Raw genomic sequence first — 24,213 nt, 5'->3', positions numbered from 1 at the left:
ATTAATCATTTTAAAACATTGGAGTGAAAAAAAAATCATGAAAAATCGAGAAAAAAAACTTAAATTTGTAACATCTAATATATTTTTTGTAACAGATAAAGAATATAAAAAAAGAAAAAAAGTATTAGTGCTAGGATTCCTCTTTATAAGAAACACGAGGCACAGATTCAAAAATAGTTTACAGGAAATGTAAGTTTTTTTTTCAATTAAGAACAACCAACTGACTAAAAAGATGAATTATCTGGTTAAATATTTCTAATAATTTGAATATAATTTTTGTTACACATTATATTGAATATGGTAAATATATACTATATTTACAGTGGCGTGTGAAAGAATCAGTATGATTCTACATGTTTTTTGTTATCTCCCACTGCAACTCTGCTTGTGAGGGAAGGCCTCATTGTGACAATTGATGATTCATTAGCCCCAGCTTTAAGAGCAGCTTTTGCAGCTTCCACGAACCTCTTCACTGCATCTTCTGCGTACCTGTTTGCTTCTTTCACAGTCATGGTTTTACCAATGTTTGGGTAAGAGTTCAGTACATAATCACCATTCAGCTGTGATGCAAGCTGGATCAATTCCACTTGGAATTCTGACAGACTTGAGTCTTCTCTTGGTCCATGATCCCTTAGTGTCTTGATATCCGGAAGAGTTTCTGTATAAATGAACATAATGGAAATAATGTTCAAAACAATAATGCATGAAATATGCATCAAACAGTTCTTAATGCGAAATGACAGATAAAACGCTCTGTGTGCTCTATTTTGGATGCACATGGTTGGTGTTTCAATATACTTCCAAATCTGGTTTACATACAGACAAAAGTGGCAACTTACTAGTTTTTTCTCAATGCAGTTACCATGAAAGACATAGGAAATTTCCAACACTACATTCAAGCATGGCTTAGTCTTATTACAATTTACAAGTATCTTGAGCTTGTCAAAAGAACACCAAATTGTTAAGTTTTTTATATACTAATATGAAGTTAACTTTTGGTGATAGATCAAATTTTCACACAGTCATTTCTGGTCAGGAAAAGGTTGCTTAATTTGGATGCTTGGACTAGAGACTACAAATGAATTCAGCAAAGCACATAGTAGTTCAAAGGGCATTGGTTGCTACCATAACAAAGTACCAAGAATGCCGGAATCAGATGTAATGTAAGTATCGAAGAAGTAGATCCAAACCTGGACAATCGTCTCGAGGAGTGTCACGAATGTGAAAGTACTTTTCAAAGGTACCAGCCCATGCATCTCTCTTTGTCAAGAAATTGGATTTTAAATTGAAAAGCTTCTTCACTGTGGCGGGAATAGATGAATGCTCATACTGAGAGTATGGGGTTGGACCCTCTGCTTCATGAATCACTGCAAAATTTGGCCTCAAGCAATAAGCTACTATCTTACAACACACAAGCCTACGACCATAGATTGTCTGAGAAGTGAGAACTACAGTATACATAAAGATTACACCAAAACTACACAAGTACACAGGAGCATAATTCAGTACATCAGTTTGAAGTAATACAAAACTTATTTCCCCCTAATACTGATAACGGTACACACACATCACTCCATCAAGTGCAAAAGTGAGTATATTCATAAAATTATGTCTCAAAACTCCAATATCAGTACCCACCTACTGGCCAATTAACTCCATGTCAAGACCCAAAATGACATCAACACGGCCATGTACTCTATAAAAAACTGCACTGAAATTCCAAGTCCAACAACAAAAACACACTCAGCACCAAGTCAAAAGACCCTAGCAACCCAACAAAGCCAAACCACATTCAACAAACTGAATCCATAAAACCAAAACACAACTCATTAAGAACGCAAGACCTTGTTTGATTACTGTTTTCTAAAATTTGTTTGTCTCAACACATCCATACTTCTCCAAACTTTTATATATTAAAAAAATGACTGAGATTTCATCTAGTGGTTTTGAGTAAATCAGATCCACGTCTGAAAGTTTTGTCCCACAATCATATCTCTATTTTCTTAACACTTGTTCCCTGAAAACAAGACGAAAACAATCTAACTATTCCCGTTTTTCGGATTTTTAAAACACTCCTTCTAGAAATGGTATTCAAAATATAATTTAAAAAACAGCTTTTTAAAATCAGACAAAACGCAAATCATCTAAATTATCCAATATAACCACAAAAGCTCAAAAACTTAAATATAAGTTGTTCCCTGAACACACTAGAACAGATGAAAATCATCTGCCGTCTGTTTCCATTTTGAAACACCAATAATTTTCGAATATAATAAAAAAAAGTTTTTCAAACAAAAAAGCATCACAGACAAATCCCAAATCTCAATTCACCACCACAACCTCTGGATAAGAACAGTACAAACATGAAAATCACTACAAAAAATCAGTTTTTCAAGCAAAACCCAAATCATTTGAAATCTGAATGAAGCAACAAAACTTGAAAAAGCTCAAAAATTTTTATCACATACCAGTACCCTTCTCGATCCAAGGCGAGATAAGAAAAGTGGGCACCCTCACCCCCAACCTATCAAACCCAAAGTAATAGGGTGGAGGTCCAATGATCCCATCAGGGTTGGGCACACCCTCCACCGGCGTAGCCACATGATCGTAAAACCCTCCATGCTCATCATATGTAATCAACACTGCCATCTCCTTCCACTGAGGACTCTTCCTCAAAATCTCATACACCTCCTTAACAAACATCTGCCCCTCCGCCACGTCATGCGAGGGATGGTCGTCGTTGGCCGGCAAAACCTCCACGTCGAAGTACCTCTGTTCCACCACCACATAGTTCGGGAGATTCCCCTTCTGGGCGTGCTTCTTGAACTTGAGGGCGTAGTCATGGAACTTCACCGCGTTCTTGATCTTGCGGAGGCTCTTGAAGAAGAGTGTGGCGGGGATGTTCTGGTAGTAGATGCCGAAGGTGAGGCCGTTCTCGTTGAGGGAGTCGAAGATGGTTTTCTGGGGGAAGCCGAGGACGAGGTTCTTCCGGACGTTGCTCATGGCGCCGTGGGAGGTGGCGGAGTGGATGTAGAACCGGTTCGGTTGGGTCGAGGCCGGAACCGACGCGAACCACTTGTCGAAAACGGCGAAATCGGTGGCCAGTTTGGTGTAGACGGGGAGGGTTTCGGGTTTGAAGCCGCTCATGACGGTTTTGGCCATGCCGGGGAGGATGGACTCGGCTTGCTGCGCGAAGCCGTTCATAGGGGCCGGATTTGGGGTTGTGTCGTTTGATCCGAAGATTTGCTCGCGGATGGCTTGGAAGGAGTGGCCGGGGTCGACGTCGATGAAGAGGGCGTCGTCGGAGACAGTGACGGCAGGGGAGGCGGCGTCCTCGACGGAGAGAGGGTTTGATTCCGTGCCGGTGAGGCCGTCGATGTCTGGGCGCGAGGGTTTGAGCCACCCAAGGACGTGGTCAAAGGAGCGGTTCTCCATGACTATGACCACCACGGTTTTTATCGGACCGGAGAATTTGTGCTTCTTTCCGACGCTGACGGAGATAAGGAGGAAGAGAAGGAAAAGTGACAGGGATACTCGCCGGAGAGGCATCTCCGGTGAGCGGAAGTAGAAAAGAGTGAAGAAAAAGTGATAGTAGTTATGAGTTGAAGTTGCTTAGTTGAGGTCATAAAGGAGATGCGGTTAAGTTACTTAATTAAGAGGTGAGTGAGGGGTAATAAAGTAAAAGACCACACTACCTTGGATATGCCTTCAAATTAAGGATCTTCTGTTCCTGTCTTTGTCTTTTGCTTTTCTACGATACACCCAAAGCTGTGGAGCTTTTTTTTAAAACGGAATGACACGTTATCTTGGATAATGATATTTAGACAATATTCTTCTGACAACATTAGAACATTAATTATGTGTAATTGGTAAAAAATTATTCCACAATAATATTTATGATTATTATTATTAATTGTAAAATAACTTTTAACCAATTACATATTCACACATAATCAATATTCAAATGTTATGAAATAAATTTGTCCCAATATCATTATCCTTATTAATTTTAATATTTTCTTATCAGAAAAATATATTTTACTTCAAATTCAATCTGACGATGATGAATTTTAATAATTTTGAAATAAAATAAGTCAACAAGAAAGTAATGAATATATATAAAAGTATTTCAGTATTTTTAAGTTCTTAAATAAAATAAGACAAACTGAAATACAGTATTCTTAACTTTTACAATTCGTTACAAGCTACATATTAGTATGTTTGAAGAATATTCCTGACCTGTTTTATAAAATAAATCTTCCTAATATTATAAAATGCTCCTTTGAACACACATTCTATTATCAATTAAAAATAAAATAAAAATACAAATTTGAGGTGATGTCTTGAGTTTCTGTTTGGATTTTATGATTTATAATAAATTTCAATTAACATTAAAATATACATGAAAAAGAGTTTGTTAGATAGTGATATTTTTTATTTATTTATTGATTTTGAATTAGTCAAATTTGAATAGTAGGTCATATGGTAGTGGTATTAGCATTATAGTATTTTGAAAGTTTGTTTGCACATGAATAAATAACCCTTTCAACCAATTGGTCATTGATCCCTATTTATAAGAGGTGGATTTAGATAAAAATAAGAATTTTGAATATAAAATAATGTTAATCCTTTATATAATATTTTATATCAATATTTTTCAAATACAACTTTCTTTTCTTTCATAAGAAACAATATTACTTTACGTCATTAATTTTTTATTTTATAATATTTATCTGTCTTATTCAAAACTTTTATTTTAAAAAGAAAAATATAAGAAACATAATATTTTATATAAATTAATTAATGTGTATATAAATTAATTTACAAAAGATATTTTTTCGGGTGTACGTAAATTCATTTTAACTTATAAATAAGATAACTTATGCTTTTTACACTTTAATTATAAAATTTCACATAATTAAACTTGATCAAATAAACTTCTGTAACTTTCTTTAATTTTAGTTAAGTTAAAAAAAAAATTAATTTAGTAATTTTTAAAAATTTTAATCGAATCCTAACATTCAATTATTATTGATTAACTTAGTGATAGGTCATAGAAGTTATAAAGAGGAATGATGATTTAATATATTTTTAATTAAACTAATAATAAAAATCATTTGTTTTAAGTTATAAATAAATTTACCATTATACTAATCACATTTATAAATGACCAATTCATTCATTATAAATCAATATTAGCTCTTCTTATTTAGATAGATTGAATTTAGATTGAAACATGTTAAAATTCTTATCACTTTCGTCAATCCAATCATCTTCTTTAAATCAAACATTATTTCAATATTTCTTTAATAATACCTAAAAAGAAATTTTTTTATAAATATATATATAATTCAAAATTTATTATGTATTTTACTAAAAAAAAAATTAACTAATTTAACTTTTATTCATAAAAAATATAAATAAATGAATATTTTATTATTTATGAGACTTATTGATTAATCCGTTATTAGACTACTTATTTATATTTAATCTCACGTTAAAATACACATGTCTCAACATGAGAAAAAATGTGTTAAAAATTTCAAATCAATTAAAAATCAAATTTATAATATATTTATATATCTATATCTATATCTATATATATATATATATATATATATATATATATATATATATATATATATATATATATATATATTATTCTTATTTAATATGTTAAAACGATTTTTGTTTTGAGTTATGTTATGGGTTATTGGATCATTACGATTTTTGCGTCCTGACTACGGAACCATAATGTAGTCGTAGATTAAAAGTGGGTTGACCCTTCCATTAATTTTATTAATGGTTTGAGTTGTTTTAATATTGTTTCAATGTTTTTTATTATATAATTATTTATTATATCTAATTATGTAGTTTTAGAATTTAACTTTTTAAAATATTAAAATATTACTCGAATAGTTTAAGTTAACTTATTTGTTTGTCTATGAATTTTCAAATTTTATTTTAATAATAATATTAAGATATTTAGATAAACAATTCTACTATTATAACTATAACAACATAAATGGAGTAATTCACTTTTTTTTTATACTTCAATAAATATGTAAAATGAAAAAAACCAACTCGTGTGAGGTGGATATCTCACTTTTACTTCAAAGTGATTTAAATTACTAAAATAGTTATTAGGCATTATTATCACAATCTAAAACTATACCACCATAAGTACAGTAGGTTTACAATTCAGTACAATCCTTTCCAAGAAAAAACATTCTAGAGCACTTATAAAAATAAAATAAAAAAACTAAAAATATTATTATGAAATTGACATTAAAAGAAAAAGTATACAAAACTATGGAATTAAAATCATATATGAGTATACTGAGAAAAGTCAATACCAATGAATTCTAAACTCAAATTTACATAAATTATAAACATTGCTTTCAATACAAAATTTGTTTAAATCCTTATTTAAGGTGAAATTTAGATATATTATTTTTCAAGACTATACTAATAAATACATAATCAAACTTTACTATAAATCATTGAAAAAAATTGACATTTAATACATTAATTTGAAAAATAAATAATTTTGAACATGACTAGCAAATCGTTGATGAGATGTGATATTACAAATTGCCAGTCATGCTCAAAAATACTTATTTCACAATAATGATAATTTACCTTCATCTTCCATTCCATTTACTTTGTTGAAGGAATTGTTGATATTGGCAGAAGATGAAAAAGCTACTTTCAGAATTTCAGAAAGTGTTTCCATTAGATGATCATATTAGTGTTCATCCAACAACATCTATTTATAGAGACACTACTCAACAATTTCACTTCAAAAATTCAAAATATCAGTACTTACATGCAATATTACGTTACACTAAACAGATTTTTTTTCTAATTATTAAGTATTAAAATTTGCATACTGTAACAGAACCAAAAGATTTTGCTGATAAAAAAACAGAACTAAATATAATTGTAGGTCAAAACTCATATACTTATTATATCTAATATATCTAAATACATTAATTTTTAAATCAGCATCAATAATATTTCAAATATTATCTAAAGATTAAAATATGTTGTTGATTTAAAATTGATATGACTTATCTCACTCAATAACTCGTGAAGTTTAGATATATTATTAATTTTAAAATTTTGACTTATTCAATATCTCGTATTTTTCTGTTATTTGGAAAAACAACAAAGCTTTTAGTTTGAAAATTGACTTTATGTGAACCTCATATTCTTTTTACTTGTATGTAAAAGATTAAGAATAAAATACTAAAACACTATATTCATATTTTAATACTGTCTAACGTATGTATGACAAATCACACATACGTAATAATATATTATACATTTTTTATGTTCAACAAAATAATAAAATAAGTTATCTGAGTTTAAAATTGGCATAATCAATACTCCATACTTTTCTAGAAGACTAAACTACATGATTGATTTTAAAAGTATATTTTAGTGATTTTAGTTTTAAAGATTAGTTAAAAACAATAATTACTGTAATCACTTTAAAAATATGTTTTGATGGCTAATATGTTTGAAATATAAACAAAATTAACAAACAAAATTATTTAAAAAAAATTATCTTGTTGAAATTACTTTTATTATCTCCTATGACATTATTTGCAAAAAGTCACAGAAAAAAAATATAATTGGATAAAGATAATATTTTAAGTACTGACACGTGAAATTAATTATAAGACTGTCAAAAATAAAGATTCTTTCAATGTAGTTCCAACAACTACTTTCAAAGTTTAAACATTTTCTATCTTATATATTAAAACCACCTTAAAGGTATATAATATATATGATTTGTGACTCAACATATTCATGTGGAATTTGAAACTGAAATCTAATTCTTGATTTATTTTTAAAATAAATGAAAAATTGTTTAAAACAATATTAAAAAAGTCATTTCAAGCACAATCTTTAAACATTTTATTTTAAAAATTATAATTGAAAACCAAAACTAAATGCTATCTTTGTATAAAGAAATTATTCGTATCCATATTTATTTTTCAATTTCCACCTTTAAATAAAAAATATTTTAAATTAAAATAATTATTTTATCAAATATATATTTTATGTGATTTTTTTTAAATTAATCTTTTTTAATTTGATTATTCTTTTTAAACTTAATTATTTTTTAATTGAAAATTACCTGTAAAATAAACAAAAATTATTTATAATAAAATTATAAAAAATGTTTATATTTAATTTACGTAAGAACAATAATAACAATTTTATTATTTATTTTATTATCATAAAAAGAAAAGCGTACACATGCTAGTTTTCAATAATTAAATATAATATGGATTGCTCGATGTTAATCATAAGTTTCTAAATATTACAATCATATTATTGAAGTCAAATAATAGATTCTCATTTTTATAAAAAAAAAGAAATACTGTTTATTGTTTATTGTTTGGAAAAAGTCTATTTAACAACTCTTTTTTGACAATTTTTTGACAATGCATATGTGGTAGTTTGTGATTGCTTCGTTTCAAATATTTTTTTAAAATAAATTCAAACAGACCAATAGAATTATGACAAATATCATGTTATAAAAAGGTTGTTAAAAAAGAGTTATTAAAATATCATTGTCCTTTATAACAGACTTTGCAGAACACCCAAGCTATGACATAAAGAAAATGCAGAACCCTGAAATTGAAGCTGATGAGTGTCCCTTAACTTGGCAATCTTACTCATTTGGGTTACAAACAGTCTCAACAATCTAAAAGCTTGAGAATTTCAAAATGGAAGAAAGAAAAGCTTGTGAAGCTAACAGCTTCAAAAAAGGAAGATTATACAAAGCAGAGCTGTAGTGGACAAGTGTTCACTATCTGAACAATCAATGAACAAACTTCCAAAGTGAAATTGATTATGCTGATACAAATTTATAGCCTTTACCATCTTCAATACCATATGTCTTATGCCTATTCTTCCTCCCATCTCTTTGAGGGAAATTTGCAGAATGGTGAGAAGCATTATGAGTATGAGAAGATGTTCTATCTGTAAAATCTTTGCGGATTTCCCACAGAACCTCTGCACAACTCTTCATAGATGGCCGTGATCGCCTCACTGGTGCAAGGCATTGGAAAGCTAGCTTCAAAACCTTTTGTACTGCTTTGTTTGATGCTGGACTTCTCTTTAGTCTTGGATCCATGGCAATCACAACTTCTCCTTGTTTCAACAACTGCATTGCCTGCATGCCATGTAAACTATATCAGCTCAGAGTTCATTCAATGTTCTCACAATTTCATAGCAATGGACCAACTTACCCATTTAATTGTAACTCTCTCACTAAGAGGTCTCTTTGGTTCAACTGCATGTCGTCCTGTCATCATTTCAACCAGCAACACACCAAAGGAATAGACATCACTCTTTTCAGATAGATGATGCGTTCGCATGTAATCAGGATCTATGTACCCAGCTGTTCCTTTTATTTGAGTTGAAATATGGGTTGCAGCAGGGTCTTCTGAACCCAACCGAGCAAAACCAAAGTCTGCTACTTTGGCCCTTAGTTTATCAGTGATTAAGATATTTGATGCTTTGATGTCCCTATGAATAATTGGATGATCTGTCAATCAAACACAAACAAGGTTATAATTTATCACTTTATCAGAAACACTTGTAGATACATTGCAATAATTAAGCCATCCAAAATTTGTTTATTTTGTAATCTAATTCTAATGACACATACCTGTGTACATGTGAAGGTAAGTAATTCCATGAGCTACATCAATAGCTATGTCCAGACGCTCACCAATTTCAAGTCCATTTCCCCGAAAACCTGCATTAACAAGTGATAATTTTTTGTATGTCAACATAGGCACATATGTTTGGATTAAAGGTTGCAAAAGCAACCAATATCTTGCTTATACAAAAACTACTTTTAGACAAAAATTGACTTTTGAAGACAACCAAACATGTCACAAGATTTAGTTTATTCTTCAAACTGGTTTGGAGCATTCATCACTATTTGATAACTGTACAACAGACTATGAGGGATTGCTGAAATCATTAGAGTTTCTTTATAAACTGGGCTCACCATCTAAATGTTCTCGAAGAGTTCCATTACTAACATATTCAACAACAAGAATTTTTTCATCTCCATGCTCCAAATACCCACGCCATCTTACAAGGCTCCTGTGCTCAATATTTGACAAGGTGTTTATTTCATTCTTGAACTCAGCTAAGTTCTTGTTCTGCAAATCCTGTCAACAAATCTCTCCTATATCAGTCTCATTGATAAAATATGATCAGTCTCACTTATTATGAACATGCTTCTCCAACTTCAACTTCAATTGAAAAGAATCCAGAAAGATGAACATCATTATGTTATGTCATACCTTCCTGGCACGCTTCACAGCCACGAGGGATCCATCATAAAGCCTTCCCCTATACACTGTTCCAAACGCACCTTCCCCAATCTTATTGTCCGGAGAGAATTTTGCTGTTGCCTTGTAAATTTCCTCAAAGGTGAAGTTCCCAACTCCAAGGTGGCTACTTGAAGTGCCAGATGATGCAGAGGATTGAGAGAATACATATTTTGATGAACTCCTAGAACTATCAGACGATACATCTGCGGAAGCTGCAAATTACAATAGAAATTTAGTTTTGGGAAAACCCATCAGAACGCAATCTCACAAACACATCACCATGCCCTAAGCTAAATAGAATACCCTAAAAGCATTGACAATCTTTAGATAAACAAAGGGTTGACTTGACCGTGAACAGATACACTATGAAATCAACTCACATAACCAAATTGCAGAGAAGAAAGCACAGATCTTTGTTCAAGAAACTTACACGATACCCCTCCAACTTTGTGTGTGGTCTTTCCGTCATCACTCTGAGGGGCTTCTGAGGCAAATTTTCTTTTCCCAGATAGAAAAAATGAAAAAAAATTCTTGACGGAATTGAAATATGTCAGAACAGAATGGTTCTCAGCACTGCGCTTCCGTGTGCCGTTCCCTGCACCTCTATCTTGGACACCAACATTCCTTTTTCTTTGATTAGATTGATGCAAACTGTGAACTGGTGTTTTCTTCATTTGCAGAAGCTAATGCTATTCCATATCATCTCTTGTAACCAAATATCAAAAGGAAGATGATCTCAAAGGCTTCCATTTCATGCGTTTTGTTCTTCCAATGTGAATTTGCTTCCTGCAAGTTGAAGTTATTATTTTATAACTAAAAGTCCTACCTTTTACATCCCACAGGTCAAAGGATCACCAGCCAAGAAAAAAAAAAGAAGCATTAAAACCATTCCTGGTCCATGGCCAGCTGGAGTTTGACCGGAATGTGGTAGTCATAGTCAGCACGCGGTTTTCCTTTGATCCTTCCTAATGCACAAATTGTTATAAACTATTCTACTGCTTCTCATAGTGTGTATGAGATTTTAACAAAGTAATCAACCTTTCTTTATTTCTAAAGTGCAAATGTTTTGAAATGGGTCACTGTTTATGCAGATGAGTCAAGTCAGAAAAAGATAGAATTTAAGCAATTTAAACTGTGAATGTAATGTGAGAGAAGGTAATGATAATTTGTCATTTGAAAATAATGATGTTGACTAGACTGATTTTTTTTCAAAACAGCAAAAACTAGGACCAAGAAAGTATTGATGGAGAAGATGAGTTTGGTATGTAGGTGTCAGTCAGAAAATAAGAACATGTCTCGATTTGTTGTTTATCTTGTAATGGAAGAAAAGACATTGTTTGAGGATTCCTGGAAACTGACAAAGAATTTCTAGGTAAGAAGAAGGAAAAAAACATTCGCGGAAATGAGCCAGAAGACCATAAGAATGACATGTGATTGATTTACAATGTCAATATACGGAATAGGGTCATCTAAACAGTAACTAGATCATCACTGTTTTTGAATATGCTTCTGATTCAAACAAAATTGTTCTTTCTAAGTGGGTGTGATTTATAAAACAGAAAAAGTCACTTACTAACAACTTGTATTCACATGATTACTGAGAGAGAATGACTGAAGATATTTTATCTTCATGTTTCTTTTATACCAGTTTTATAAGGTATCATCATATCATATCTATGGAAAAAACAAAAAAATTCTTAAACACGTGTTGAGTCTATAAAACACAACAATATGAAAGCGCATACGATGGGTTTGAATTTAAGTTACAGATTTTTTAATAGAACATAAAATCTGAAACTATGTTATTAGGATGATTGACCTGTGACCCATGTGTGAACCTACTCACTCAATTTCAACATTTCTAAAATATTTTTATCACTACCTTTCTAATTATTCAGAATTATTAAAACAACAGAAAAAGAATGAATAATATAAAGTATAATAGAAAACATGAAGAAAAATTAATAAGTTCCTATTCCTACCCTGCTCTTAATTTTTAGAAAAAATAATTAATCAGAAAGTATAATATAAAGAATGAATATATTAAAGCATGTGTGAAGAAAACATGAAGAACAGAATACATTGATTTAGACCTATCTATTATTTTCATTAACTTCAACGTAACGCTTGGGGAAAATGGAATCCCCCTTTGGTTTGACTTCTCTTTGCTACTTTGACTGGCCTTATACTAATTATCATTATTTTAAATAATAGACAAATTATTAATAAAAATTGAAATTAGTATTTTTTTTTATTCATATAATAAATACATATAGACATGTACTACTCGCCGATATAGACCTATAATTTCCTAGTCTTACCCCTATGGCCCAACAAGCCAGAAAAATGGACCATAAAATAGAAGGACCACAGAAAACATGGACCGGCCCAACAACCCTTTAAACCCATCAGTTCAATACTTTTGAACAAATTAATTTTACCTACAATGTACCATCACCACCTCAAATAATAAAAGCATGTTTAATAGGCAGCAGAAAAATTAGCTGAATATTCATTTTCGAAATCTAAAGATTGAAAAGAGAAAAGTTCACAAGATAAAATGAACGAGAATACAATATTTCATCAATTAATTTGCATTGAAGTTGCACAGAATATGCAAGCATACTTTACAGATATCCTTGAACCTAAGCATGCTATCAAATCAACATAACAGTAAGATGAACTCTAAAGTACAATTCAATAGAAGTTAGCAATATTCAGCCTCCGAAACCGTAGAGAGTTCTTCCCTGTCGTTTGAGGGCATAAACAACATCCATAGCAGTAACCGTTTTCCTCCTAGCATGCTCGGTGTAGGTAACAGCATCACGAATCACATTCTCCAAGAAAATCTTGAGAACACCTCTAGTTTCTTCATAGATCAAACCGCTGATCCTCTTAACGCCACCTCTTCTTGCCAATCTACGAATTGCAGGCTTTGTTATGCCCTGAATGTTATCGCGAAGCACTTTCCTGTGCCTCTTAGCGCCTCCTTTTCCCAAACCTTTTCCACCTTTTCCACGACCTGACATCTTCGCAATGCAAATTTGCTAAACTTTGAAATTTGATGTTTCGAATTCAATTGCAATTGATGATGAGAGGGAGATTGGGCGTATTTATTAGAGCGGGAAGAGGAATCTGGTGTGTTTTTGAAATCTGATCTCTGACGTTGGATTTGGAATTAATCGACGGTTCTGCTTCGTGATCCGCGGGACTGTAAATCGACAAGTCAGGACCGTGGATAAGTTATTTCAATGGTAAGAGATTGTCTTCTAAAGCGGTACGCGGATTGCGACTTTGTTTTGCCGAATTCAGTGGCATTACTTTTTATAATTTTTTTAATTTTAGTCATGTTTTAAATTTATACCAAATGAGGTATATTTTAGTTGACTTTCAAATAAAATATTACAATCGACTGAGTATTTAAAAAAATTATACTTTTAATTAAATTATTGTAATTCATTTTTTCTATTAGTTAGATGAGGTAATTATTATTTTATCTCATTCATTTGTTTAATTGACATTACGTATAATTTATAATTTTACATATTATGAATTTACAATTTAATAACTTACCTATTATATTCAATATACTCACATAATTTACAAATGCAGGTTGAAGATAATTTAAATATTTATTTTTTTATATTTCTCTAAAACTTTTTTTAAGATAAAATATTGTTTCAGGTTCCAAAACAAAAAATAAATCTCATGTTAATAGATTATAACAGAATTGTTCTATAAAATTGGGATTGAAACATTAATGTCTTCAATGAGAATGAAAACTCTCATTGTTCTCGACTATGCCAAATGTCTGATATATTTAGGAATGGAAAAAAATATATGAATACGTGAGTATTTGCAAATAAAATATGTTAGGGATGCTGCATGTATTTTTTTTACAATCACTTATAAATGGGTTGAGGATAGGTATTACACTATCCTTATTCACATGTATCCACTAGTCATAAAAATAAAAATTAATTTATATTTTATTAAATTAAAATTAATTTATATTTTATCAGATTAAATTTAATTAAAATTTGATTTAATTTATATTTAATTTAACATATATTATATTTACATATTTTTTGTAACTTTATTTAATATTTATAAAATATATTTTTTTAAAAATATTTGCATGTTTTCATAGGTATCCACAAGTTTTAAAATACTCGTAAGTGCTTTTTGTTACTGGTCAGACAGTAGGTAGACATTATCCATGTCTAACCCGATCTGTTGTGATCCTTAAATACACTCAATAATCTCACATTTCTCAAGAGTTGAGCTCAAGCAAAGTTTAAAAACTTTTGTCTCCTTTCACCTTTTGAGGTGCCTTTTTCAGAAGAAAACAATGACGAATCTTTAGGCTCAAAAGCAAATAATACATTGGATGTGATGATTGACCCTAATAGTATCACTCAACGAACTTGGGGTGAGAACAAAAAATTGGCTTGCCCTCAATTCGGGAGCTAGTTTCGGTACACCCAACATTCCCTCGTTGCTTGGGAGCCAAGGTCAAGTGCAGTTTAAATACTTCTTTCTCTTTTCACCTTTTGAAGTGCCTTTTAAGAACAAAACTGTAACGAAACTCTAGCTTCCAAAGTTTACAATAACTCGGATATGGTGATTAACCCTAATGATGTCTTGACGGACTTAATATTAGAACAATGGGGTTTTTTATGGGAATGAAAACTAGTTTAGCCCTCGATCGGAAGGTTTGTTCCAGTACATCCAATAATTAATCTTCGCTTGGAAGTCGAGGCTTGAGACAACTTAAATACTTTTTTTCTCCTATAACTCTCGGATACACCTTTTAAAGACAAAACCGAGAAAAAGTTTCAGGTTTCAAAGCTCAAATGTGGTGATTGATCCTAACGATGTCATTCAATGGACTTGGGATTGAAACATTGGTGTCATATGTGGGGATGAAAACTCCTGTTACCCTCGACCGAGGGCTTATTCTAGTATATCCAATAATTTCATACAACACAAAAGTCAAGTTCAAGCGCAGTTTAAATACTCTCCACCTTCTAAGGTACCTTTTAAGGATAAGAATGTGACAAAACTCCAACTTCCAAAGTGGACAGTTGATGATTGACCCTAACGAGGTCTCAATAGACTTCAGATTGGAATGGTGGCACCATATGTGGAAAGAAAACTCCCCTAACCCTCTATTGGAGGCTTATTCTAGTATATCCAATAATTCCATATCGCTTAGAAATCGAGACTTTAGGCTGTTTAAATACTCCTTCTTCCTATAATCCTCTAAGATGCCTTTTAAGGATAAAAACTTGAAGGAGTTTTGAGCTTCTGAACAAATTAAGTCTAAAATGTGGTGATTGACCCTAACGATATCACTTAACGAACTTGAAATCAGAAATTAACTATTCTAGGTGGTAATGTTTATCATCAATTTCAACATTTTTTTTTTCTTTTTCGAATAATTGACATCAACAAATTCTCAATATTACTCGTAATGTTATCACTAAATAAATTTCAACTATTAGAAATGTTAAAGACCTTCAATGATATCCTGACATAGGTCAACCACGAGGGAAGTCACACAAGAGCAATCATTATTTTCTTTAACATCCAAAACCTCTATAACTTTGTTACATTCCCACTTTGAGATACAGAAAGTCATGTAAAGGAATTTAACTCGAATTTCAAGCTTTGCAAGTGTGCATTGCAGACCTTGGAGATAGGGGCTGAAGTGGAAAGTTAGTTGCACAAATGAAAACACTTGATGTTTCATCATGGTGGGAGGAAGAATTCCATTGATAACACCATCCTCTACAGTGAGGCGCACCAGATAACAACAAATTGCAATAACCTATGGTAAGGTTTGATAAATGTGATTAGACTCTAATTAGAAGATTCTATAGTTTTCTCACAAAATCATGTATTTCTACATTGTATCTGTTGTAGGAGAGGTTAATGAGTTAGAGCTAAAATTTAGATGAGAATGAGTCGTGGAAAAGGCATAAGAAATATATGAAGAGAAAGAGGTGTGGAAAAGGTATAAGAAATATATGAAGAGAAAGAGGTGGTTGTAGATGTTTTTTTTCATTGAAAATATTGTAGATGAGGTTGAAGATTTATTGATGATGTCTTGGAGAAAAAAAGAATTGTAGTAACTAAAATTTGTGATGAAAATTATGAAACAAGTGATGTTATAATATAAAATTATATTTGATAAAAATAATAATTAACAAAATATCGATTACACGTAACATGAAAACAACTACGTTTACCCACACACACACACACATATATATATATATATATATATATATATATATATATATATATATATATATATATATAATTGTTTTGTAAATTTTTGTTAAAAACTCAACTCTAATATCCAAATTTACTAAAAGCTTCAAATTTAATTAATTTAAAGTTTTAAAATAAAACTAGCAAAATAACCTAGCTTTATTTTGTTTTAATTTGTAATTATTAAAAGATATAATAGAAAAGTAAAAATAATATTACTTTTAATATATAACAATAAACAATTTTTATTACTTTCAATCAAAATGCATTAGATAATGAAAACAGATTCATTGATGACACGTTCTTTAGTTCCATAAATATAGAAGAACACTATTATCAAATATCAATTACTGTACATAATTTTATACAATGACTAGAATTTTATGATATTAGTAAAATAACTTATTCACATTAAATGCTGATTCATATTACTGAGAGGATTTATAAAAATAATTTAACCATTAACTTCACAATTTTAAAAACGAGTAAATAAATTAATACAATTTTCTATTACGAAAAAAAATATCTCACACGGTTCTATAATATAGATTAATTGATAAAAATAAATGATTATTAATTTGTTTTTGTGTTGATTTTTTTATATAGATTTAAATTTAAGTAGTAGAAATTATATTAAAATAAAATTGAAATTGTTAATGATAAAAAAATTAAAATTACAGAAATAAAATGACATCCTCTAACAAGAGAAACTCTATTTGAGCTCGACAAACCAAGTGTTACTGGTTAAGGTCGGCAATAGAAAATACCGCCGTCAAGATCGACAATAAAAGAAAAAGTATTCAAGCTTGACAACTTCTGCTAGGTTAGTAAAGAAACTTAGTTTAACTTGACAAAGACGGAAAAAAAGGTAGACAAACTAGGTTTAGGTCAGAAAGGTTGACAACAAAGCTCGAATTTCATAGTCATTTTATCAAATAGACATAATTTATTCTCCTCGCAAACATAAACAACTCCATGATTCCAATGAAAAAACAAATTCAATTATACTTTGTATGTTTTGAGATCATATACATTGTCTCTTTGTATGTTTTGAGATCATATACATGACATATTCAATAACTACACCAAACCAATAATCACAGAAATATACATTGTCTCTTTGTACTCTCTCATATAAAATCTGTTCACCAAAACAGGACACTTGTTCACCAAAATAGGATAGTTCGAGTCATCCTCCACCGCAACTTCAAATCTATCTCCTCTGCTCCTCAAGATTTATGAGTAAAAACTCCGCTACTTTCACAACGGGCACTATACTCAGCTCGATTGGAAAACCTACGGACGAGACATCCTACCCTTTCTACCTTCCCGAAAGAGGAAAGAGTGACACTCGAACCTTGACTCTTCTACCGCCTTTTATAGACGAAGAGACCTACCTTTCTACCCTTTCACAAGAGGAAAGATAATACCTCAATTTTTACATCGATACGATGAGAGTACATATAACCATATAAATGTTTTTGGTACTGCTAGTGAATTAATATTATCACACATTCGTAATCATCCTAACATACATTTTTGTCAAACCCGTAGTATTCTATCACAGATAAAGTCATACCAAAAATGTCAAACCAATAGACAAAAGTTACACCCCTATTGAATTAGGACCAGACAAACTCTCATGCATCCACACTGTCCGTAGCCATTTCCGAATTGGCATATTTTGTTCAGTAAACAACCTTTTAAAATGTAATGCATGTATATATTACTATTGATGTCCTGACATCATAAAAACTCAAAGAAATCACGTAAACCAATTCTAAATAATTAAATATTACGTGAAAGAACTTTATCTCCTGCACCACCTAATATAATACATTTTATTAATATATTATCACTCATATACTAACCTAATATAATATTATTTATACAACAACCTAATAAAGTCATTCATAAACTAACATAAAATAATATGATTTATAAACACTAGTGTAAAAACGCTGTTTAAAGTCGGTTATTTTGGGCTTTTAACGTCTAATCTTAAACCGACGTCTAAACCGGTGACGTCAATGGGACGTCCGACATCCTAACTACAGACGTTTATAATGACGTCAGTTAGTGCCCACGAACGACGTTAATAAACTTCGACATTGGTTTGAATGGACGTCTAAAGGCACTAATTAGACGTCAGATAACGCATTAACCGACGTCGAAGAGCACATATAGACGTCGAACATGACAAAGACCGACGTCTAAAGTCACTATAGACGTCGGTTTTTGCATTAACCGACGTCTAATACAATGGTTGTGTTTTAGTGTAGTTTTGTTCCCGTCTTTGGATAGCCTAGTAGCACAATCTCCTTTTGTTAGTTTCCCCCAAAAAAAAGCTTGCGTCTTTTGAATTTCTTATGGTCCTTTCAACCCAAAACCGAACCTGGGTGGTTGCTTAGTTCCATTTTTCATCTGCAAGAGGAAAAAATCACGGTGAAACAAAAACTAGACAACGACCCATTTATACCGAGGGCTTTCGGCCCTCGGTAATAGTAGCGACAATGTATTTACCGAGGGCTTTTTGACCGTCGCCGGGCCCTCGGTAATGGTTATTTAGCGACTGCTTATGACGTTTTCCGAGGGATTGTGGCCTTCGGTAATGCCCTTCATTACTGTATTTTAATGATCAAAATATCAAAAGGTCTTTGACGGTGTTGTTCGGTCTTTAGCTAGATTCGGCCCGTGTTCAACCTCCTACTATTAATGACCGTTCAGTCTTGGTTATCTTGGTTCTTACTATTTGTTGTTGTTGTTTTGATTGACTATATATGGTAGCTTGTCTTTGTTGTTGAGGTAATTCAATCTCAAAGTATTATTCACATGTCATTTCTCTTTGTTTTTTCTTTCTTCTTCTTTATCCTTTTGAATATGGTGGTTTCTATTCTCTATTTGACACAAACCCAACAATATATGCCAATCTTTTGTCACCATTCATCCAAAACTTACCACCCAAGGCCATTATAACCCTACCCCTCCAACTTGGACCATTGACAATTACCCTAACTTACCTTGTCTACCGGGACTTTACCAACCTTCTCTTAGCTTCATTTGTGAGAGCAAATAACGAGGTTGCTTACATGCTTTATATCTATTGTTTTATTCTTATGTTTTATTTTTTACAAATATAAAAATTAATTTTTTTTAATGATCACATTAATATAAAAAAAAAAACATATTTTCCTTTAATAAGTTTAGTGAGTTTGTTTGTACTTTTCAAGTGAGTTTTTAATTTACTTATTTTAAAAGGTCAAATTTTCTGTTAGCATTCATAAAAGTAGTCGTTAATATATTATATTTTAAATTTACATTGATAAAAGAAGTGGTTAAACTGTTGTATTTTAAATAAGTTAAAATTTATTTCATTTTTGTGGTTAATAGATGGAGACGCAAGAATTATGAAGATAATATAAACACAAGATAATTATGACAGTACTCAATTCAATATTATATATTTATTATTCAGGCGTTTCAACCTTAAGTATTATATATTTATTATTTAATTCTTTTTATAATTATAATTTTATTATTGAAAGTGTACTTGTTAAGTTTCTTAATAATAAATATAAATCAGTGATTTTCCTATCTACTTACAAGCTTCGGTACATTATCTTCATAATTTTAATGCAGATTACAACATTACATTAATATATTGAAAATATAATTAACAACTCTTTTTATCAATGCTTTAAAAAAAATAGTAAAAGTTTATAAAATAAGCAATCTTCCATACAAGAATAAAAGTAAGAAGAGTATTATAAAAAAGCAGTGTTACTTAAGAATAACTACAAATAAACCACTAGTATAAAAATCATATTTTATGATGTATAAAAATGAGTTATGACGTATATAGTTTTATAAGTTATAAAATGACGTAGCAAAAATTTACGTCATGATAGTCTGAACATATTATGACGCAATTTCTAAAATCAGTCTTTTTTTTTATATGAATATTGAAGAAAATTGTTTCGAATTGATATTGAGTAAAATTATCTATGTTCACATTTTTTATCATAATTTGTTAGATTTTGCTGTCATTTTTTATGGATGTCAACTTAAAATTTGTGATGGCTCCGAGGAAGAAGAAAGAATGTCAGAATGTCAAAAAGTCTATACAAAAAGAAAGAGTTAAATATGATTTTAGTCCCTATACTTTGGGACGATTTTGGTTTTAGTCCCTCTCTCAAACTAAGGTACAATTTAGTTCTTCAACTTTAGAAAACTCTGGTTTTAACAACAAATAAAGTTAAAAAAATTTGGTAAAAAGGACTAAAACCAGAGTTTTATAAAGTTGATAGACTAAATTGTACCTGGAGGGACTAAAACCAAAGTATAAGGACTAAAAACATATTTAACCCAAAAAGAAATAACTTTAATGAATGTTAACATAGATAATTTTACTCAATATCAATCCGAAACAATTTTCTCATATTCATGTAATATGTTCATGCTATCATGAGGTAAATTTTTACTACGTCATAAAATATGATTTTTGTACATAATAAAATATGATTTTTATACTAGTGAAGTGACTGATATATTAAAAAAAAACACTTAATATTACCTTATATATGAATAACATGCTCATCCAAATTAATTAGACTTTAAAATATTTGGTCCAACCGTTGAATTATTTTTAATGTTTAAGATAGTTAGTCATTTAATTTAAAGTATTTTATTTTTACAAATATAAAAATTATTTTTTAAATGATCAAAATATCTCTAATTTGTCAAAAAAGTAAAAAAAAAAAAAACCATTTTCCTTCCATAAAGTTAGTAAGTTTGTTTGTGTTTTTTGAAATAATTTTTTAAAATGCTTATGGTAAAACGTAAACATTTCTGTTAGTATTGATCTGTCATATTTTAAATTTACATTAATAAAATAAAATAAAATAAGTAGTTATATATATTTTAAATATTGATTTCATTTCTTTGTTTCACCGAGGAAGGCGCAACAGAACAATGAGAGTATTCCTGTACTATATATATTGGTATCTGAGGGATTTCAACCTAACAGGATCCACCTTCACTCCATTATGTTCGTTTGTGGCATATGTTTGGATACGAAGCTAGTCTCTAAGGGTTTCAAAGATGGCAAGTGTAGGCTTTGCAATCACTCATTTTGCACTGACTGCATATTAAAGTATGTGGAAACTCTAATACACCGGAATGATCTTCTCGAAATGACTTGTCCAGGCCCTAATTGTGGTATAGAATTGGAGCCTGAATCTTTCCGTACCCTTTTGGCTCCTGAAGTTATTGATAGATGGGAAATTACGAGATGCGAGTCTGCGATTCGTTGGTCGGAGAGGATTTACTGCCCCTTCAAGGAATGTTCAGGCCTGTTGGTGAATGAAGAAAGAGAGGTTGTGACCAGTGCTGAGTGCCCCTATTGTCATAGGCTATTCTGTGTACAGTGTAAGGTTCCTTGGCATGCAAATATGAACTGTAGGGCATTTCAACGGAGTAATAAAGATTCGGATGACAACTTTCTCAAGTTAGCCAAATCGGAAAAGTGGCAGAAATGTCCCCGGTGCAGTATTTATGTTCAGAAAATTTCTGGATGTATACACGTGTTTTGCAGGTGTGGATGCGACTTTTGCTACAGTTGTGGGATGAAGTATCGGGAAGGACATAAATGCAGAAGACGGTTTAATTGGTAATATTTTATAGTTTATATGAGGATGCATATTTATCTTTTTGGATAATGATATTTTGACAATACTTTTTGACAACTTTTTTGATAACGGGACATGTGTCATCATTTTATTGGTCTATTTAAATTTATGTTTAAAAAATATTTAAAACGGACCAATCACAAGTTGTCACGTATGCGTTGTAAAAAAGTTGTTAAAAAAATGTTGTTAAAAGAAGTTTTTCCTTTATCTTTCTCTTCTTTGTGTCTATGCATAGTAACTATATTAAAGGTTTCAAATATTTTGTGAAGACAGTCATATTTTAACAACTCTTTTTTAACAACTTTTTGATAACAGAATTTATTTTAAAATATATTTAAAATGGATCAATCACAAACTGACACATATATGTTTTCAAAAAGTTCTTGAAAAACACTTATTAAAAAAACTTTTTCCTTTTTTTAAACATAAATTCAAATAGATCAATAAAATTTTGATAATGTTTATCAAAAAATTATTAAGAAAAAGTTATTCACATGTGTTTTTTTTCTCCAAGATTAAGGGTCACATAGAATGTTATGCTGATCGCATCACGAGGATGCTTAATTTATCCTTTGTTTAACCTAAAAAAATGAATAGAATGTAAGCATACTTGTAAAGTATTATATATATATTTTGACAACTTTTTGATATTTTTTCTTTATATATATTCACTACATATTCAACTTTCACTTCTACGTAACTTTTCATAACTTTTATGTTTTTATTTTTATTTTTATGTTTGTTTGAAATTTGTTTAATTTGTTTTTAATTTTAATTTGTTTATGTGATGTCAGTAACATTGTCTTGTGTTAGTTTATTGTTTAGATGTATGTTAAGATTATGATTGATTTAACTTTTAAACAAAATTAAATTGTGATTAATGTGTTTGGCAGGACCTTTGTGGAACTATTTGCTTGTCTGTTTGAAATGATCGAGGCTATCTGTTCATCTCCCTCTTTGGAAGCTAGTGACAAATTTTAACCCAAAAAGAGAAAAGGTCACGTAAAAAAAGTGTTAACATTTCATAGTTTTTTTTATATGGCTATGCTTTATCATGCAATACAAGGGATGCTGTTTTCAAATATTATGACATTTTATGTTTTTTCTGCATGCATATCTTTAATAATAATAAGCATTTTTGAGATAAATAGGCATTTAAGCATACAAATTTAAACACTGCTTATACTTTCTCTAACTTCTTCACAAAACTATATATTTAACTGCTTATCTTTTTTCTTTAATTTCTTTTTTATTTATAAATATTTTTTTTCATGTGGATGGATTGTGCTGGATCATACCTTCATCAACTCATTCTACCTAGTAAAATATATTATATTGTCTTAAGCTAATCCTTTGTATTTACCGGTTAAATAATACATGAAGTATATGAAAATAAATATTATTGACGTATCTATTTATAATTTCAAAAGGGTTGTTGTTTGTTTAAATATTTTTTTTTTCGAAACAAACATTATTTTAATTTTCAAGCCTAAATTGTATTAAACTTAAACGGACTAAATTGTGCATGTTATGAAAAGCCGCCTTATCAACCTGGTTTGTTTCAAGATTTTTAGGAAATTTTTAGGAAAGTCGAATTTAACTTAACTTGCTTAAACGGACATAATATAATAGTAGGTTTAAACCCTTTTTTGGTCCGTTAAGTTCTGATGTTCAGTCCCCGCTTTTAAAAATGTCAACCTTTATTTCCTATGATATGAAAAATGTATCAAATCAGTCCTATTTCTTAACAAATAACAATTTTTTCATTAAGTAATTTGTTGTTCATAACACCTTCCGTTAACAAATCACAAAATATTGGATACCTAGGTATGAAAACTTGTGATTTATTGTTCATTAAGTGTTGTCATGAGGACTCA

The 24,213-nt window shown here is 30.5% G+C and overlaps 4 protein-coding genes across 4 annotated transcripts; 1 reads left to right on the top strand and 3 right to left on the bottom strand.

Moving 5' to 3' along the window:
- Nucleotides 1-240: 240 nt before the first annotated feature.
- Nucleotides 241-3,764, bottom strand: LOC106775643 (non-specific phospholipase C1). Its single transcript, XM_014662782.2, has 3 exons — nt 2,469-3,764; nt 1,191-1,367; nt 241-658 (listed from the first exon to the last, which is right to left on the bottom strand). The coding sequence occupies exons 1-3, from the start codon at nt 3,547-3,549 to the stop codon at nt 339-341; spliced, it is 1,578 nt and encodes a 525-aa protein (XP_014518268.1). The 5' UTR covers nt 3,550-3,764; the 3' UTR covers nt 241-338.
- A 4,862-nt stretch (nt 3,765-8,626) lies between these two features.
- LOC106775644 (calmodulin-binding receptor-like cytoplasmic kinase 2) lies at nt 8,627-12,314 on the bottom strand. Its single transcript, XM_014662783.2, has 6 exons — nt 10,801-12,314; nt 10,341-10,582; nt 10,040-10,205; nt 9,692-9,781; nt 9,270-9,568; nt 8,627-9,193 (listed from the first exon to the last, which is right to left on the bottom strand). The coding sequence occupies exons 1-6, from the start codon at nt 11,042-11,044 to the stop codon at nt 8,870-8,872; spliced, it is 1,365 nt and encodes a 454-aa protein (XP_014518269.1). The 5' UTR covers nt 11,045-12,314; the 3' UTR covers nt 8,627-8,869.
- Nucleotides 12,315-12,926: 612 nt separating this feature from the next.
- On the bottom strand, nt 12,927-13,469 carry LOC106775646 (histone H4). The gene has a single exon (XM_014662785.2). It carries the CDS (start codon nt 13,397-13,399, stop codon nt 13,088-13,090), a length of 312 nt encoding a protein of 103 aa, XP_014518271.1. The 5' UTR covers nt 13,400-13,469; the 3' UTR covers nt 12,927-13,087.
- An 8,219-nt stretch (nt 13,470-21,688) lies between these two features.
- On the top strand, nt 21,689-23,437 carry LOC111242709 (probable E3 ubiquitin-protein ligase RNF217). The gene is made up of 2 exons (XM_022787271.1): nt 21,689-22,317; nt 23,230-23,437. Exons 1-2 carry the CDS (start codon nt 21,695-21,697, stop codon nt 23,315-23,317), a joined length of 711 nt encoding a protein of 236 aa, XP_022642992.1. The 5' UTR covers nt 21,689-21,694; the 3' UTR covers nt 23,318-23,437.
- The last annotated feature ends 776 nt before the right edge of the window (nt 23,438-24,213 follow it).

This window comes from Vigna radiata, chromosome 10, assembly GCF_000741045.1.
Source record: "Vigna radiata var. radiata cultivar VC1973A chromosome 10, Vradiata_ver6, whole genome shotgun sequence".
Taxonomy (NCBI): Eukaryota; Viridiplantae; Streptophyta; class Magnoliopsida; order Fabales; family Fabaceae; genus Vigna; species Vigna radiata.
This window is presented reverse-complemented; position numbering and strand designations above follow the sequence as displayed.

Excerpts from the sequence above, each read along its gene's own strand:
- LOC111242709 (XM_022787271.1), top strand. The coding sequence starts at position 21,695 with ATGTTCGTTTGTGGCATATGTTTGGATACGAAGCTAGTCTCTAAGGGT. Across the intron at positions 22,318-23,229 it reads TGCAGAAGACGGTTTAATTG|GACCTTTGTGGAACTATTTG; the intron begins GTAATATTTTAT and ends TGTGTTTGGCAG.
- LOC106775646 (XM_014662785.2), bottom strand. The coding sequence starts at position 13,399 with ATGTCAGGTCGTGGAAAAGGTGGAAAAGGTTTGGGAAAAGGAGGCGCT.
- LOC106775644 (XM_014662783.2), bottom strand. The coding sequence starts at position 11,044 with ATGAAGAAAACACCAGTTCACAGTTTGCATCAATCTAATCAAAGAAAA. Across the intron at positions 9,569-9,691 it reads TTACCTTCACATGTACACAG|ATCATCCAATTATTCATAGG; the intron begins GTATGTGTCATT and ends TTTGATTGACAG. Across the intron at positions 9,194-9,269 it reads AGAGAGTTACAATTAAATGG|GCAATGCAGTTGTTGAAACA; the intron begins GTAAGTTGGTCC and ends CATGGCATGCAG.
- LOC106775643 (XM_014662782.2), bottom strand. The coding sequence starts at position 3,549 with ATGCCTCTCCGGCGAGTATCCCTGTCACTTTTCCTTCTCTTCCTCCTT. Across the intron at positions 1,368-2,468 it reads TTGGATCGAGAAGGGTACTG|TGATTCATGAAGCAGAGGGT; the intron begins GTATGTGATAAA and ends CAAATTTTGCAG. Across the intron at positions 659-1,190 it reads TCCTCGAGACGATTGTCCAG|AAACTCTTCCGGATATCAAG; the intron begins GTTTGGATCTAC and ends TCATTTATACAG.